Source organism: Python bivittatus, unplaced genomic scaffold (assembly GCF_059951505.1).
Source record: "Python bivittatus isolate LINGU-HERP-01145 unplaced genomic scaffold, Pbiv_v1 ctg000850_np1212, whole genome shotgun sequence".
Lineage (NCBI taxonomy): Eukaryota > Metazoa > Chordata > Lepidosauria > Squamata > Pythonidae > Python > Python bivittatus.
The window spans coordinates 49,199,414-49,216,256 of NW_028277112.1; the positions used below are offsets into that span (position 1 = coordinate 49,199,414).

General features: G+C 41.0%; 1 protein-coding gene across 3 annotated transcripts in view; it reads left to right on the top strand.

Moving 5' to 3' along the window:
• CNTLN (centlein) overlaps positions 1 to 16,843 on the top strand; it is a 224,771-nt gene that overhangs the window by 155,591 nt on the left and 52,337 nt on the right. For all 3 annotated transcript variants that reach the window (XM_088129922.1, XM_088129920.1, XM_088129921.1), the window contains one exon: positions 14,384 to 14,575. In XM_088129922.1, coding sequence (XP_087986048.1) covers positions 14,384 to 14,575 — 192 coding nt within the window. The remainder of the gene's footprint in view (positions 1 to 14,383; positions 14,576 to 16,843) is intronic.

Below are 16,843 nucleotides of genomic sequence, written 5' to 3' on the forward strand. Positions count from 1 at the left end.
GTGTAGTTCTTCAAACATCCAGCACTGCAGACAAAATACGTTTTTTGCTCTGTTTCATAGTCCCTGCCTTTTCAGGAACCAAATTACTTGGATTCTCAGATCTTTCCTGGCTGTTGACTTTTCCAACCATTTTTAGATGCCCTTTTTGCAAAACTTAAAGAAGAACTGAAGAATTGGGTTGTGTCATGTTCTGTTGGTTTCTTGACCTCTGGGTTTCTTACAACTTTGCAGTTAGTTTCAGATAAGTGTTTTAATGGTAGCTTAGGACATAAAGCAGAAGACTATGAACTATAATAATACACAGCACACATTTTAATAAAAAACAATTAAAAGAAAGTAATATATAGCACACTTAATAGCAAATAAGCAAAACAATGATATATCTAAATATTTGGTAGCAGTTTTGCCTTTCAAAAGCAGATTTAGATCTGTATGTTTATGAATGTATATTCAAGTGGGAGATCATGGTAGACAGACCAAGTATTTGGGGAGTGGTGTATGCTCATAACTCAGAGCAAAATGCATTTTGTATTACCAATATTTCCAGGTATTATTAATAACATTTTAATAATATGAGTGATCTGGCTCAGCATAAAACAAATTTCTTTGTTCCATGGAGAGTAATATCTGTTCTGCTATTCTAATCATTGCACAGGAGGAGTTAGAGAAAATTGTCTTTCCTAGCTTCAAAAAATACATTGCTAAAAATAAATTTTCAGCAAATCCTGCTTACATTTTATGTATGTAATGAGTTATTGTCTTCATTTGGTACGAAATAGTTACCTTAAATAATAAGCAAGCTTTTAAAGACAGGTTTTCTACATAATGTTTATTTCAATTTCATTATATTTTGCTAAGTGGAAAACAGATGGCAGCGTTTCTCCCCCATTGAATGTTAGTGTAGCATATTTGTGTGCATGAAATCTAAAGCATACGAATACTTAGGATTACTGGTGTTAAATTTGTAATGAGTTGTATGGATTGTAAAATTCCCTGACTGAGTATCATGTAAGTTTTTCATTATACTTGTAATTATAAGATGTGGTAAATAATGGCTAAAAGTAAGATCTCCTTTGACTTGAACTCAACTGCTGGTGACTTTTTGGTCATGCCCATGTAGTTTTCATGGTAATAATAGAGAAGTGCTTTACTACTGCTTTGTTCTGGGATATATATATAAATATATATATATATATATTTAACTACCTAGTTTTTCAACTTCCTTTATAGCTCTGGATTTTTCAGGCATGAGTTTTTCTCAGCCCTATCTTGAGATACCAGAAACTGAAGGTGAAACCTTGTATATGCAAAGCATGTGCTCACTATATTCAAGTGATATCTTACTTTTCAAATATGACATTTATAATATAATCAGTCTTCTTATCAGTGTTATTTCTGCCCACTAAGTAATCAAAATTTGCCTTCTGACAAGAGGATAAAGAAATTAGTTTAGAAGTGAATTTCCATGCCTTAGGCTTGATCAGTGCTCTAGGCGGATGTCGTTCTTGCTAGCAAGAAATAAGCCCCATGTGTTAATTTTGTTCAGTGCACATCCTTTTTTAAAACAGATTTCTGAATGGACTTGCTTAAGTAGTTCTGCCATGTAAGAAATAGCTTTTCACAGGTGATTCTAGGATTCTTGTTTTAAATATATTGGCTGGGAGCTTCATTTGAAGAGGCCAGTGTGAGCATTTTCTGGATGTATGACTATTTATAGCTTACGCTTTGTAAGCGCTGCTGGCTTATTTCTAGCTAGCAAGAACTTAATGGCAATGGGGGTCATGACAGAATAAGGATCAACAACCTTTTCAGGCTAGGTACAATGTAAGAATTTCTTTAAATATTTAATAATATTTTTTAAATGGCCAAAATCTCACAAAATTATTGAATGACACATTATTTTAGTATTCTTGCTGGAAGTCTCATTATTTTCATAGAATTTAGGAGATCAAATATTTTCTACAGATTGAAAAGCCTTAAGGTTATATACCTCTCTTCTTTATATCTCCAAACTGAGGTGATGGCAACCCTGGATTAACCATTAAGCAAAATAAGCACTTGCTTAGGGCATCAAGGGAAAGGGGGTGCCACAGAGTTTCCCCCTAACTATCATGCCCTTCACTCTTTCACTGCTACACTCAACTTTAGTTTTCAGCATTTACTCAGTCTTAAAGTCTTGTCAGTTAAGCAATGGAAGGGCCGAGGGGCACCATTGTTGGGCTGTGCTTCAATTGGCCTTGGGTGATGGGAGTTAATCCCTTGCTATAGAATATATTTTAAAATACTATAATAACTGTATAAACTAAAATTTGTATGATTTAATGTCAGTATATGAAAATAACTTTGCAAACTGTGCATTAATATGTATAAGTATTAACATGATCTTTTGAAATGAAAACAACACCAAACAGGTGAAAAAAATATATACAAAAGGAATTGCATTTCATAAAGTAATATTTATGAACTGATAGAACTTATCTATATTTCTCCTTTGGGATGTAGTTTAAACACTTCATTAAAGATTGGCATTTTTAGTGCCTTAAACATCCTTAAAAACTGTTTTGTTAATTCCACACCATATTTAGAATGACCTTAATAATAATGTAGCACACCTCAAGTGTCATAGCTGTCGGTGCAGCATATATTGAAGCTATGTTCATTTATACTAGACAACTGAACTTCAAGGGGAACTAAGTCGTGATAGGCAATTAGCAGTAATTAGGAAGATTCAACTCAATGAGATGTCAACATTGGATTGCTTAAAGAAACAGCTGAATGTCAGGCACTTGAAAATAAAGTATTTCTTCCCCTGACATCCAGGTATGGCATATGAAATATGAAATGTTAATTTAACTTTTCTGCTTATTATTCACGTGCAATATTATTTTGTCATTCAGCTACTACTTTGACAGAATTCAAGGAGTCTTAGAACAGTGCTTCTAGAATAAAAGATTAATCTGGCCAAAGGCTGATGAAGTCTAATAACTATCTAAACTAGTTGTTAAAAAGTCTTCTATATTGCTTTGTTTTGCCTGACATTTTGTGACATATTGTATTGTTTTCCAACAAATATCTGAAGGTATTTATAAATGTTTGCTCTTTCTATATGAGCCACTAAGCAAATTCTAAATTGTAGATAATAAATAAATAAATAAATATCAAATATCATTGAACAATGATTAGCAGATCAAGGAAGATTCATTACCAGAAACGAAATATTCAGGGATGCAGAAGTGGAAGAGATTCAGAAAAATTATGAAATTGAAAGACCCAAAAACAATAGTAGAATAGTAGAAGAAACTCAGATAACAACAGTTGGAAATATAGAGGAAACAGGTGATATGAACTACAGAAATGATAACCTAGAAGAAATAATAACAACAGAACCAGTACAGGCCAGCACTGAACCAACCTATGAACTGACACCCCTCCCCCCCCCCAGCAAGAAGAATTAAAAGAGAAAATTATGGCCTATACAGAATTACCAGTAGAACGACGAAGACTGCAACACTGAAAGTAGTGCCCAAAAAAGACCTGGCACCTATAATGAACTATGTGAATAGGTGCTTGCAAAGATTAAAATAACATCTATCGAACAGAACAATCAGCTTGCCTATAGTACAACAGTGGTGGTTACAGAAGAACTGGGTATCGAAATTAGAAAAGCAAAAACAAAATCATATTCAATCCCAAAGTGGAAGATCAGACTGGAGGCCAAGATAAAGAAATTAAGATCAGATGCAAGTAATTTAAAGAACATGAAAGAGCAAAAATTGAAGAATGTAAGGATCAAGACAAGCTTAATAAAAAAAATATTGGCTTAGCACCAGAAAAATTGAAGAAGCTTTGGAAATCATAAAGCAACAAATAACAGCAATAGCTAGGAAAATTGAATGCTATGAGGCACAAATCATCCAATTTAAGCAAAATCAGCTATTTCAATCAGACCAGGTGCAATTCTACCAAAGTATAAATGGCAATAGAAATCCTGAAAATGGGCAACCAAACTAAAAGGAAACAATCCAGTTTTGGAAAGAGCTATGGAAATTCAAAAAGACTAAAAATACTGGATGGATAAAAGAATTTGAAGATGAATTTAGTAAAAAGCAAATGGAAGAATTAATAGTAACAGCCGAAATGGTTAAAAATTGAGTGAAAAGGATTAAAAACTGGACATCTCCTGGAAATGATCAATAACATGGCTTTTGACTCAAATATTTGCCTAGCTTACATCCAATTATAGCTAAACAGCTTAATGAAGTATTGCATAAAAGAGATATCAGCGATTGGTTAATAACTGGCAAAACTTATCTGATTCAAAAAGACTCAGTGAAAGGGACAACACCAGGAGACTACAGGCCAATAACATGCTTGTCTACAATGTTTAAATTATTCACAGGCACAATAGTGGACAACTTCCAAGATTGTTTAGAAGAAAATAACATCCAGTAGAACAGAAAAGAAATAAAAGAAAAAATAGAGGTATGAAACATTAACTTGTGATCGATAAAATGGTTTTGGAGAATTCCAGAAGCCGAAAAACCAATTTACATGTGCTCTGGATTGATTATAAAAAGGCTTTGATACATTCAACTGGATCATCAAATGTTTGGAACAATTGATGTCAGTAAAAATATTAGAATGTTTATAGAAAAAATAATGAAGCAGTGGAAGACAGAACTGGTGGGTGGAAATGAAAAAATATGGCCTTGTCAACTTTAGGAGAGGCATCTTCCAGGTGACTCATTATCACCCTTATTATTTATCATGGTTATTATCCCACTTTCAGTGATTTTGAGGAAAACAAATCTTGGCTATCAAACAACAAAAAATGCTAATAAAATCTTACATTTATATGGATGATCTGAAGCTTTATGGAAAATTAGAAATCAAAATCCAGTCATTGACAAATATTGTAAGAATTTTTAGCACAGATATAGCAATGGAATTTGGCCTAGAGAAATGTGCTACAATAGCAATAAATCAGGGTTGTAATGCATAGTGAATAGTCATCAGTTTCTTGTTTTTTGGTCCAAACTGTCCAGTTAATAATTCCAGCAGTGTATCATATAACAGGTATGGCCCAGTATTGATGGTTTTGATGGTGTTCCTATCATTCAATTTTGTCTTTAGCAATTTTCTCACCCTCTGGATGTATACTTTATTACTCACATTTTTAACGTCCATGATTGATGTTACCAACTGTAAAGTGCCCAGATACTTGTAGGCTTCATTCTGATGGCTCCTAATGGTTTGGCCATTCATTTCAATTCCATTACTATTTGTGATTTTACCCTGATTTTGGCTGCTCAAGAGTAAGCTATTCAAACTAATGCTATCAAGGCCGGAACTGAAAAAATCATCAAATGATTCAAAGTGTAGATTGTGCAAAGAAGCAGAAGAAACAGTAGATCATATACTCAGCTCATGCAAGAAGATTGCACAAACTGATTATAAACAACATAACACAGTTGCCAAAATGATTCACTGGAACATCTATAAAAATTATCTGCCGGTAATGAAAAATTGGTGGGAACATATAGTTGAAAAAGTTGTAAAAACTGAGCAGGTTAAAATATTGTGGGATTTCCATATACAAACTGATAAAGTATTGGCACATAACACACCAGATTTAACTGGTTGAAAAGAAGAAAGTATGGATAATTGATGTGGTAATACCAGGGGATAGTAGAATAGAAGGCAAAGAATTGGAGAAGATCATAAAGTATCAAGATCTGAATTTTGAAAGATTATGGCATAAACCGGCTGTGGTGATCCCAGTGGCTATTGGCACACTGGGTGGTATACCAAAAAACCTTGGACAACACTTAGAAAATCTGCATATTGACAAAATTTCCAACTGTCAATTACAAAAGACCACACTGCTTGGATCTGCGCGTATACTATGCTGATACATTACAACATCCTGGGTTCTTGGGAAGAACTCGATGCGAATGAAGGCCAACACCAGCTAAAGAACTCGCAGCTGTGATTTCATGTTGTATAAATAATAATAATAATAATAAATAATAATAATAATAATAATTTCTTGCATTACAAATCTAGATTTTAGAGAATGAAGTTATTTAATTAGAGCCTCTTAATCTGAAAGCATTTGCTGGTAACGCCTACTGTTCTTCCACATCCATCTTTTTCTTTTCTATGAAGCAGAAATGCCATCTCTCTAGAAGTACTATGAGAGCATAAATGTTAGCCTCGTTTATCAAAAATCTCTAAAGTTGTGTGATCATTTATTCAGTCAGACCCAACATTTATCCATTTTTCTTATCTCCTGACCTTAGAAGAACTGATTTCACCATTTCACTGCCCCTTTATATTTTATTTCATGTACCACATTAGTTTTCCAAACAGTAGTGTGGCTAGAGATGGCTGAAGCCAGACAAAAAGCTCAAGTGGTCCAAAATCTCTCTAGAAGAAAATCCAGTGGCGAGGAAAAGCATACTTTTATGCTTTTATGTTAGTGTTAGAACATGCTCAGAGGTTGACACTTATTTTATAACATACACTTCATAAGTAGCTAATTTTCTTGAAATAACCTAATGCTTTCAGATGCATAATGAAAGCTACAAAACAGTAGAGCATTTTAACATAAGAACAAATGGGCTGGTGTAAGGATCTCCCTTCCCCTTGTAAATACCTTGTTCCACTATGTCAGTAAATTTTTTATTTGTGTAGAAGTGTAGGCCCAACCTATATTAAAGAAAATTTCCTTTTCATATCATTTCTAAGATTCACTGGAGATATAGTCTTAGTTGTATTAATATATCATATTCAAAGCACTGGGATGTCAAGGCAAATGTAGTGTTAAAATTATCTATCTTATCAAAGAACTCCTCAGTTGATTGTAAAAAGTAGAATAACTATTGGGTCCTTATAAGATCAGGAACACAAACTGGGAACTCGTAAAACTGTTTCCTGGGGGCGGGGGACAGGGAACAGAGTGTTTTTGAAAGATTATATATTATATATTATATTATAGGGATTGTAGCTACAGTGTGCAGAATGAAAGTGATTATTTTCCTCCAGCTCCGTTGTTTCAGTAAAGAATTCTCTGTGCTGAACTGAAAATGACTCAGGAGCAGCAGAGATGTTGCTTTAAGAGTGATTCTTAGCAGGAACCTGCCACCCATAAGGCTGCATATCTAGATCCCATAAATGGAGGTGAAACAATAATTCCTTGTCCAAGTTTGAACAAAATGTTAAGGTAAGTAAACTTTAAACAAGTCATGGCTTCAGATTGTGACCATTCATTTTGCTTATGGCAGTGTTGTCCAAACTTGGCCACTTTGCCAAGTTTGGCTGGCTGGGGAATTCTGGGAGTTGAAGTCCATCTTAAAGTGGCCAAGTTTGGACAACGCTGGCTTATGGTCTTGACTATGGTGCAAGTTCAAACAATATCTAAGTCTTGTGAGATTTGCCCCGTTCGACAGAGAAACTCTCGTGACACGTGTGGTTCACAAAGAAGGTTTACTCATGCGTAACGTAGTAGTCACAAGCAAAGCCAGGACTGGCTTGGTACAATTGCATCACTTGTTATATTCCCCCCTTCCCGCGCTTTTTCCCGCCTCGTGATCGCGTTGCGGCTGTGGGCTATTAGGCCCCCCCAATAATCCCCCTTGATTGTCCATGATGGCAGGTTCGGTCAGGGTCCATTGTCCTTGATGGGCAGTCCCCCCCGGCTTGGGTTGGTCCCTCCCCGTTACGTGCAAGCCCGCGGGTTCTGTGCTGCGCGCGATCTTGTTTCGCTGCCTGCGGCCCCGTTCATTGTTGGCTCGCGCCGTTATCAGTTTATAGTTAAAAGCTTCCGCTGCGGTTTTCCTGTTTGGCTGGGCGCAGGTGGCCCGTTAATTAGCGGCGCTTTCAGTTCCTCTTTTCCTCGCTAGCTGCCGCCGGTGGAGTTCGCTGGCTACGAGCTTCCCCGAAGCCCCGTGCTGACCGAACCTGACATACCGCCCCCCTGAAGACAAGTCCCCCTCTTAATTGGGCTACTAGGGTGTTGCCCCCCCATCTGCCATAACGGTGTGCCTTTCCTTGGCTAAGTCACTTATAGGATGGGTCCCCGAAGGTTCTCCTTCCCCTCCTTCCCTTCCTTCGCCGCTGCGCACGTCGAGCAGCTGGCCACGTACTCCCTCGTATCCCTCCGGAGAGACGGCCACCAGAACTGTTCACGCAGGAGGTGGAAAGTCCTAACAAACCCACAGTGTCCCGTAGTGTCCTCGGCGTGCCCTCTCCGGAGCACATCCACCCGGCAAGCTTCTGGAACGTAGAGCCTCCCCTTGTGCTCCCAGCAGGTCCCTTGTTTCTTCAGGGAGTCCTTGTTGTTTACTAACCAGGGGTCTCCCTCGCTCGCCTCTGCACAGCGCCGCCTCAGCTCCGGCTCGGCTCCCTTCCCCTGCTTCTCCCTTGGGGTTTGGGCTCCGCCTTTCGCCTCCAGCTGGGTCGTCCTTGTTGGGTCCCTGGATTCGAGCGGCGGCTCCCTCAGTGTCCTACAACCTTCCAGGTTCCCCTGGCCGCGGCCAGGTCCCGGTCTATCGCCGGTTGCTTCACTCACGCTTGGCGCGGACCAGTCGGCTCCCGGCGCCGCTCCTGCCCCCGCTCTTGATGCCGGTGTGATCGCCGCCTGCTTTGCCACGGGGCCCTCGGGTCCCGCTGCCACCGTCTCTGCTGTAGCCGACCCCTGCGTTGCTGCGGGGCCCTTCGTCGTCGATGCCACCGCCACCTCGGCGGTCTCTGACCCCTCTCGTTTGTTGGTCGCCCTCGGCGCCGTCCTCGTATTCGCCTGACGGGCGGTTGGTCGCCCGGGCCCCGCTGCTGTCGCTGCTGCGGCTTGCCGGCCCTCGGCTCTCTGTCGCGCAGTCGCCACCTCGCCTAGCTCCGTGGGGTCCTCAGCTCCCGCGCCGCCTCCGCGGCTCAACCTGGCTTCCCCGGTGGTGCCGTCGAATCGCACCGTCTCTGCTGCCACGCTCTCTCGTGCGCTTGCCGCCTCGGCTCCTCTGCCGGTCTCCCTCGGCGCTGCCCTCACCGCGTGTGCAGTTGGTTTCCCGGGCTCTATTGCCGCCGCTGCCGCAGCTCGCTGGCCCTCGGCTCGCCATCGCCCAGCCGCCACCTCGCCGGGTTCTGTGGGGCCCCCTGTTCTCGTGCCACCTCCGCAGCTCGACCCCGTCTGCTCGGTGGTGCCGCCGAACCGCACCGTCTTGGCCACCCAATCGATGTGCGGGTTCTGGCGCGTAAGCCATGCCAGCCCCAGCACTAGTGCATGGCCGGCCCCCGGGGCAACTACTAAGCCTAGCTCCTCCCGGCTTGTCCCCACTGTCAAACCGACCGGCTCAGTGCGATACTGCGCCGGTTCCCCCCCTGCCGTCGATCCATCCAACTGGCTGAGTGCGAGGGGCTTCCTGAGTCTCCTCACGCTGAGCCCCAGCGCGGATGCCAGTACCGGGTGGATCAGGCAGTGGGTGCATCCCGAATCCAGCAAGGCATCGACTTTCGCCTCTGCTTCTGATCTCACCCCCTTGAGGTGGACCCTGATCCTCATGGGCGAGTAGCTTCTTCTGTCCCGCCCTTCCTCATGCTGCCACTCCGTTGGCTGCTCTGGGGTGCGCCTCAGCGTCGCCGGCCATCGCCTCCCGCTGGCTCGCTCTCCCCTCCTCGCAGAGCCGGGCTTCCTCGTGAGCCAGCCGGCTCCGCTGCACACCGCTCCACTAGCTGCTGTCTCCTCCCAGGATCGGTCGGGGTCCCTTATAGCCGGGAATCGCCGGCCCCCGTCCTTTGTGCAGCTCGCCAAGACCCCCTGCCTCGAGGGGCACTGCACCATCCGATGCCCCTTGCCTCCACACCGGTAGCAGGTCCCTGCAGTCTGCCGGGCGTTTCCAACCTCGATCCTCTGCCGTCGGCTCCTGCGTCTCGCCTCCGGTGCCGCCTCACTTTGGTCCGCTGTGGCTGGTATCGGGGCTCGCGCCTCTCGCTTCCCCGGGTCTCCGGCATCCCCCGCCGTCTCCACCAGCCAGCTCCACTTCACTAGAGCCTCCAGGTCGTCCCTAGTGGGTGCTCCCCCCTGGATCTCTGAGTGGAGCCTGTCCACTTCTGCTAGCCTGGTCTCCACGCCGCCCTCTGCGGCTGCCCCAGCCGGGGCCCTGGGTCCGCCACTCCATGCCTCCCGCATGCCCGGTACAGCTGTCGTCTGCTGCTGGAGGTCGCCCTCCAGCCCGTCCAGCCTCTCCTCCGGCTCCTGGCTCCCGGACCCTGCGCCGCTGCTCCCGGGAACCGCACGTCCCGTCAAGCCCTCTGGCTCCGTCCCGCTGCTGAGCGCCCGCTTGGCGCCCCGCGAACTGGCCGTGGTTGTGGGTCCCCTCTTCCTCACGCTAGGGACTGGAGTCATCTGCGCAACCTCTGGTCTAGGCTCCGTGCAGTTTCTTGAGGTCATATCCTCACTGCTGCCGTTATCGCCCGATTCCTTCTTCGCCTGCAACTCTGCCCCTGGGGCCTTGCCCCGCCGGAAGATGGTCTGCAACATCACTTGGACAGCATCCATCCGCTGCTCGATCTTGGCCTCCAGTTGGGTGAATCGTTCCTCAAGCTCTCGGGCCTCGGGTTCCGAGTCACTACTCGTCGCGACCCCCCATGCTGGCGACCCGTTGGGGCTCCTGCCCCCGCCGAACGACCACCCGTCCTCTGGCGCCCTCTTGGCTGTGTCCGTGCGCCATTCGCCCCGGACTGGTCCCGCCATCACGCCTTCGGATCTGGGCTCCTGGTAGCCCAGCTGGCACGCGGTTTCCCCATCGCTTGCCATCTCCTGGTGCCGTTAATCAATTCCTCTCCGGTCTTGGCTGCAGGGAAAGAAAGGTGAGCGCTCCTCGGTGTGTACCGGGTAGCACTCAATGTGAGTCCTGGCTTTATGTGAGGTTTGCCCCGTTCGACAGAGAAACTCTCGTGACACGTGTGGTTCACAAAGAAGGTTTACTCATGCGTAACGTAGTAGTCACAAGCAAAGCCAGGACTGGCTTGGTACAATTGCATCACTTGTTATATTCCCCCCTTCCCGCGCTTTTTCCCGCCTCGTGATCGCGTTGCGGCTGTGGGCTATTAGGCCCCCCCAATAATCCCCCTTGATTGTCCATGATGGCAGGTTCGGTCAGGGTCCATTGTCCTTGATGGGCAGTCCCCCCCGGCTTGGGTTGGTCCCTCCCCGTTACGTGCAAGCCCGCGGGTTCTGTGCTGCGCGCGATCTTGTTTCGCTGCCTGCGGCCCCGTTCATTGTTGGCTCGCGCCGTTATCAGTTTATAGTTAAAAGCTTCCGCTGCGGTTTTCCTGTTTGGCTGGGCGCAGGTGGCCCGTTAATTAGCGGCGCTTTCAGTTCCTCTTTTCCTCGCTAGCTGCCGCCGGTGGAGTTCGCTGGCTACGAGCTTCCCCGAAGCCCCGTGCTGACCGAACCTGACAAGTCTAACCATAATGTTGGTGTTTTTTGTACAAAACGGGTCATAGAAATAGAGACCTCTCCCTTTCAGCTCCATGATCCTAGATATTGGGTTTACTCAGAGATATAATAAATACACTTTACTGCAATAAACATATAACAAATATGTTCTACTCCAATTAAATCCTAATCTGTTAAATGAACATTTTTAAAAAAAAATGTGTACTCAGACTTAAAAAAAAATAAAATGTATGTTTCACACTCATATATATCTTTGGAAAAAAAATTAGGTTGTGACAGATATTGTAATTCAACAGTATTGTTGGAAACATAGTAGGAGATCTGTTTAGTCAATGTGCATTTCTTGATGAATTCAGTATATAGTAGAAAAGCCAGCAGATGCATGGGCAAGCTGACTGAATTTAGTGTAAACAGCATGCATTATTCCAAAACCTCTCTAGATGACTGGCAGCAGGCTAGAACAGCAGCTGTAGATGTAGAAAAAGCTAATTCCTTTTCTGTAGATATATTTTAATATTGATTCTCAGAGGATTTTAATTACCTGTGTGTGTTCTTTGTATGTCCAGAAGCAATAGTGAAACTATAATTAAGGTATTAGAATTTAAATCAGGGCAGAAACTTTTGTTGCATAAAAATGTGTTTAAAATCAAAATACTTAACACAGTAATGCTTATTCAGGAGCCTCCCTACAACTGTTCATGTCTATAGTACTTAGAAGCAAATGCCATTATTTTTTTACTGTTCGGTAAATGTAAGTAGAATTTAAGCCCAAATAAGCTATTTTACCAAAAGTTATTTCCAGTAAGATAATGTTAGTTCTAATATATATATCTTTAAGTTGATTATGCTGCTGTTTAAATAATTTTATTACAAACTTCACTGAAAATGTTTAATCAAATGGCACATTCTGCTTTTAAAAGAATCCTATGAAAATGGCAGTTGCAGAATTTTCTTTCATGTCTTTCTATTTGGTAGCTATGTTTACCTAGCAATAGTCACATTTAAAGTTATGCAATTGTTGTTATGAACCATATTTCCATCAGTTTCAGTGGACCTAGGTTTTCAGTGAAGCTGTATACACTAAATGTGCATGCACATATATGAACTGTAACATCACTGGACTTTTTGGCAACTAGGGTAGAGCCAATAGTAAGGTTAAATTTCATGTATTATCATCTAAATATAATTTTATTTTAATTATTATAATTTCATAGAATCTTTTTTATAAAATTGTTTTTTCCTCTTAATAGTTTACTGTGATAATTGAATAAGTCTGTTCTCATGAAAATGAATACATATGATGCTACATAAAATATTAATGAATGGATAGAAATAAGTATGTCATCTATACTTTGGACTGATCTTATATTATACAGATGGTCCTACTCCGGCATTGTAACAACATTTTCCACTATGAATAAAACACATTAGTTGTTCAGCTTTTAATATAAGCACTTGATTTGGTACAATTTATTCTGACTGAATTCAGAATGTCTTCACCAAGAATGAATGTATATGAATGTATATGTGCCACCTGTGTTGTGATAAACTAGTCCAATAAAGTCAGTGTGCCTATTTTTTGGTATGTGCTCTTCCAGAACTTCAGGTTTTAGCAGGTAACATTGAATATGAAGTTCATAAAAGTTTAGATGACCAATGTATTTTTTAAATCACAAGAATGACAAAGTAATTGTTGAAAAATGCTGAAAATCAAAGAAATCAACAAATCAAAAAAAAAAAAAAAGGAAAATGTTGGGCAAATATTATTTTCAGGAGTTTTTAAATCTCCTTATTTCAGTATTAAATACTGAGCCTATAGTGCTCTGCATTTGTCCTTTTGCAATATCTAATTGTGAGTTTTCAGAAGGATTTTTTTAAACTCCTCTGAGTACACTATCATTTTGTCTAATTGTTCCTTATGTTAAATTACACAATATAAGCATCTTTAGAATATTAAAATGGTGCTATTGTTGGGCTCTTGGAATCTTTGACTGGTATATCATTAAAATCTTGGTGGCTTTCTGCTGAGTACAAACTGGTAAAAGATTGTTGTAACTATTTCAAAATTAAAGCAAATACTACATATTTCATTTTACGATACATTCTGATGCACTATTTCTGTGAAATAAACTATTCAGGTCCATTGTCAATCAAATTCAATAAGACTGAGTTTGTGTGCATGGTATTCATTTGAACTAAATCCCTAACAAGCCTCATCTGCTAATTGGAATTAACATTTATGTTGCTAAATGAGAAGCATTTTGGCTGCAGTATAAGGTGGTAAGACCTACCCAATGGAATAAACAACTAACATCTGTTATCTTGTCCTGCTCCAGCTTGGCTTTTACTAGTAAAGTGCATCAGTTTCAGGGTCAAGGTTATGGAATTTGTGGTTCCCTGGCTGTGGTAGGAAGGGAAGAAACAACAGCATAAAGACCAGCCAAATAGAAGTTGTACAGTGCATATGCTTTATTTTGCTTTAACCTTTGCAAGTCCTACAAAACTGATACAAGTCAAAACATGATATTCTGTGGAATTTTTCAATAGAATATGCATAGAAATTGATTCTGACAGCCATTATAGCCAATCAAATGTACCCACAAAATGAAAGAATATCTCTGCATTTTTCTACATATAGCACAAGTACTATTAATGGTGGCAGGGTAACACTGTTGCTACTGTTTATTACACCCCTTTTCTTTTCCTTTGCAAGATAAATACCACCAGCCAGTCTCTCATCTCTTTTTATTTTTAGGATTGTTTGGACTTTGTAACCAATAAATGCAGCCCCCACAATTGCAATTTGAACAATACATAATGAATATTATATTTTGTAAAGTTAAACTATAACAGTATATAGTATAGCATGTTGCTCTCAATTGCATATTGAATACAACTATTCCTATTATTTCTATATTTGGAAAGCAGACTCTGACATCCAACCTGACTGAGCTGCAACGAGGAAAATCAGATTTGCAAGGAAAATTGGACCACCTGATCCAGTTGACCAAGGGGAGAGAAGGCCTATCTCCTCTAGCATCTGGCTATACTGGAATGGCACCAGCTACTCCTGTCAAGACTGTAGATTTGGAAATGAAGCAGCTACAGTGTAAACTGAAGGTGACCATTTGTACTATAGTACAGTTAGTAAATAGGCATTTTATTTATGATAGAGGATCTCAGGCATCCAGTGATTGAAAAGTGGGTGAAAATTAAATACATCTTGAGGTATGAGATAACTTGGCTAAATGATGTTTAACAATTACAATTCAGTAACTAAATGTTAATATTCAAACAAAAGTATATTATAAAATTCAAATTCATTAATATCTGGTTTGTCGAAAGTGTTTTAAGACCAGCTGTAAGATTCTAGTTTCTATAGAATAAGTAGTCAAAGAGTATTGATTTTTCTAAAAATAAAGAATGCTTTATTTATTGAATATGCTATGAATGAAGAAGCATATACATTCTCATTACTGCTGTCTCTGCGACAAATTTGTCCTCAGTTTGACAATAATCAAATAGCTTTTGTTCAAGAAAAAAGGCTGTGAGATGGCATATTATTTGCAATCTTTTAAGGCAAGTAAAAAGTTAAGTGGACACTTCCTTGTGAGGAAGCCAGATACTGAGAGCTGAGAATTTGGAGGGAGAGACAGAAACAAAGAAGAAAATAGTCACTGGACAGGAAAGAGTTGACAGAAGAACACAGGGAAATGAAGGAAAAAGATCTGTGTGTGTGTAGATATAGATATAAACCTTAAATAAACACTGGTAAGGATTGTGAAAAAATAAACAACCACTTTGTAAGTAACCACAAAGTTCTCTCTCTCTAAGTAGAGTCCATTTATATCCATATTTGTGTTGGTACACAGTTTCATTTAAAAAAAGTATTAATTTATAAATCCCTGAATAAATGAGACATAGCTATAATAACCCCCATATTACACACACCTAAGGTACTGTACTGCCAGAAGAAGAGCTGATAAAGAGCATGGATAACATTAGTATAAAGATTTTTATCATTTTGCATTGGTGGCAAGGAGATTTTAAAATGTATTTATTCCCAAAATCAAATTAGAAGGAGTTATGCTATTTCTCTTCAGATAAAACCAATATTGCCACAGAGGCTCTATATTTTATTTTCTCCACATCTGTTTTGCCACCACCACTCCCAGGAAACTATAATTCCTGGAACAGATGTGTGCAAAATTATGTCTAGAATTTCAAAGAATGTCTCAGATCAAATCAATACTTGTAAAAATCAATGTAGTTTTATTTCCTTAAATTGCAATCCTGTGGTTCATAGGGCAGTGTCCCAGAAGGGTTATAAGAGTGGAAAGAAGTGCATCCTTTGAGGGTGTATTATTTGGTCCTAGATATATCATCTGAGCCAGTACAGAAACTCCACCAGCATGTCTTCTCTTATAGCAGAACTCCAATATCAGAAAAAATAAACAGTAGATGTGTCAAGGTCAAGTTAGGGATGTCCAAAGTTATTGTTAAACTTCCAGCTATTCTATGCCAGTCTTGGATGGAATATCTAAATCAATCAAAAATGTCCTTGGGAGAAAGGTGGAAGTGCATTTTTTTCTGTCTCTGTTCTGCCGTGCTACAATATTGCTAAGGCCTTGGATTTGTTGGAGGCCTTGACATTACAACTTAAAATAGGATTGTTCTGCTTGTCCTTTATTTCTTGAAGTCCATACAATGTGTTGGTTAATCTCACTGGAAAAGCTGACGACATCAAAAGGAACAAACAGAGCATGTTCCTGTAAAGGAATAGATTTCATTGCGTTTGAGAATGGTTTAACAGTGATGACTAGTGAGGAGTGCCTTTGCACAATTATACCAAGTATGCCAGATGCTACTTTTCCTGAGCTGTTCAGATGAGGCAACAGTTATCCACGCCGTGGCTACTTTCTGTCCTGACTAGTACAACACTTTCTACATGCGGTACGTTTGAAAGGTGTCCATAAGTTTTAGTTGATGCAAATTAGCTAGACTGCTAACTAATATAGGATGGAAGGAGGCATATGATACCTATGCTGAAAGATCTGCATTTGGTTCCCAATTGTTTACTGGGCCCAATTAATGTGTTGATATTGGTTTAGGGTCTGACTATCTAAGCAAACGATCCTTTTACAAAGAGATTCATATGCTAAGATTTGCAGGAAAGCCCCTTTTGAAGATGCCTCTGCTGTCAGAAGTTCATCTTTCTGGCATGTAGGGGAAGGCTCCCAGGCTATGAAATGTATTACCTTGAGAATTCCTCTTGACTTCCACTCTGTCAGGTTTTAGTAGGTCTGTAAAGACACCTCTCTTTTGCCAAATTTTTAATTGTTGACTGATCTTAACATCTATTTTATTGTTAATTTTAGTCTGTGTTTT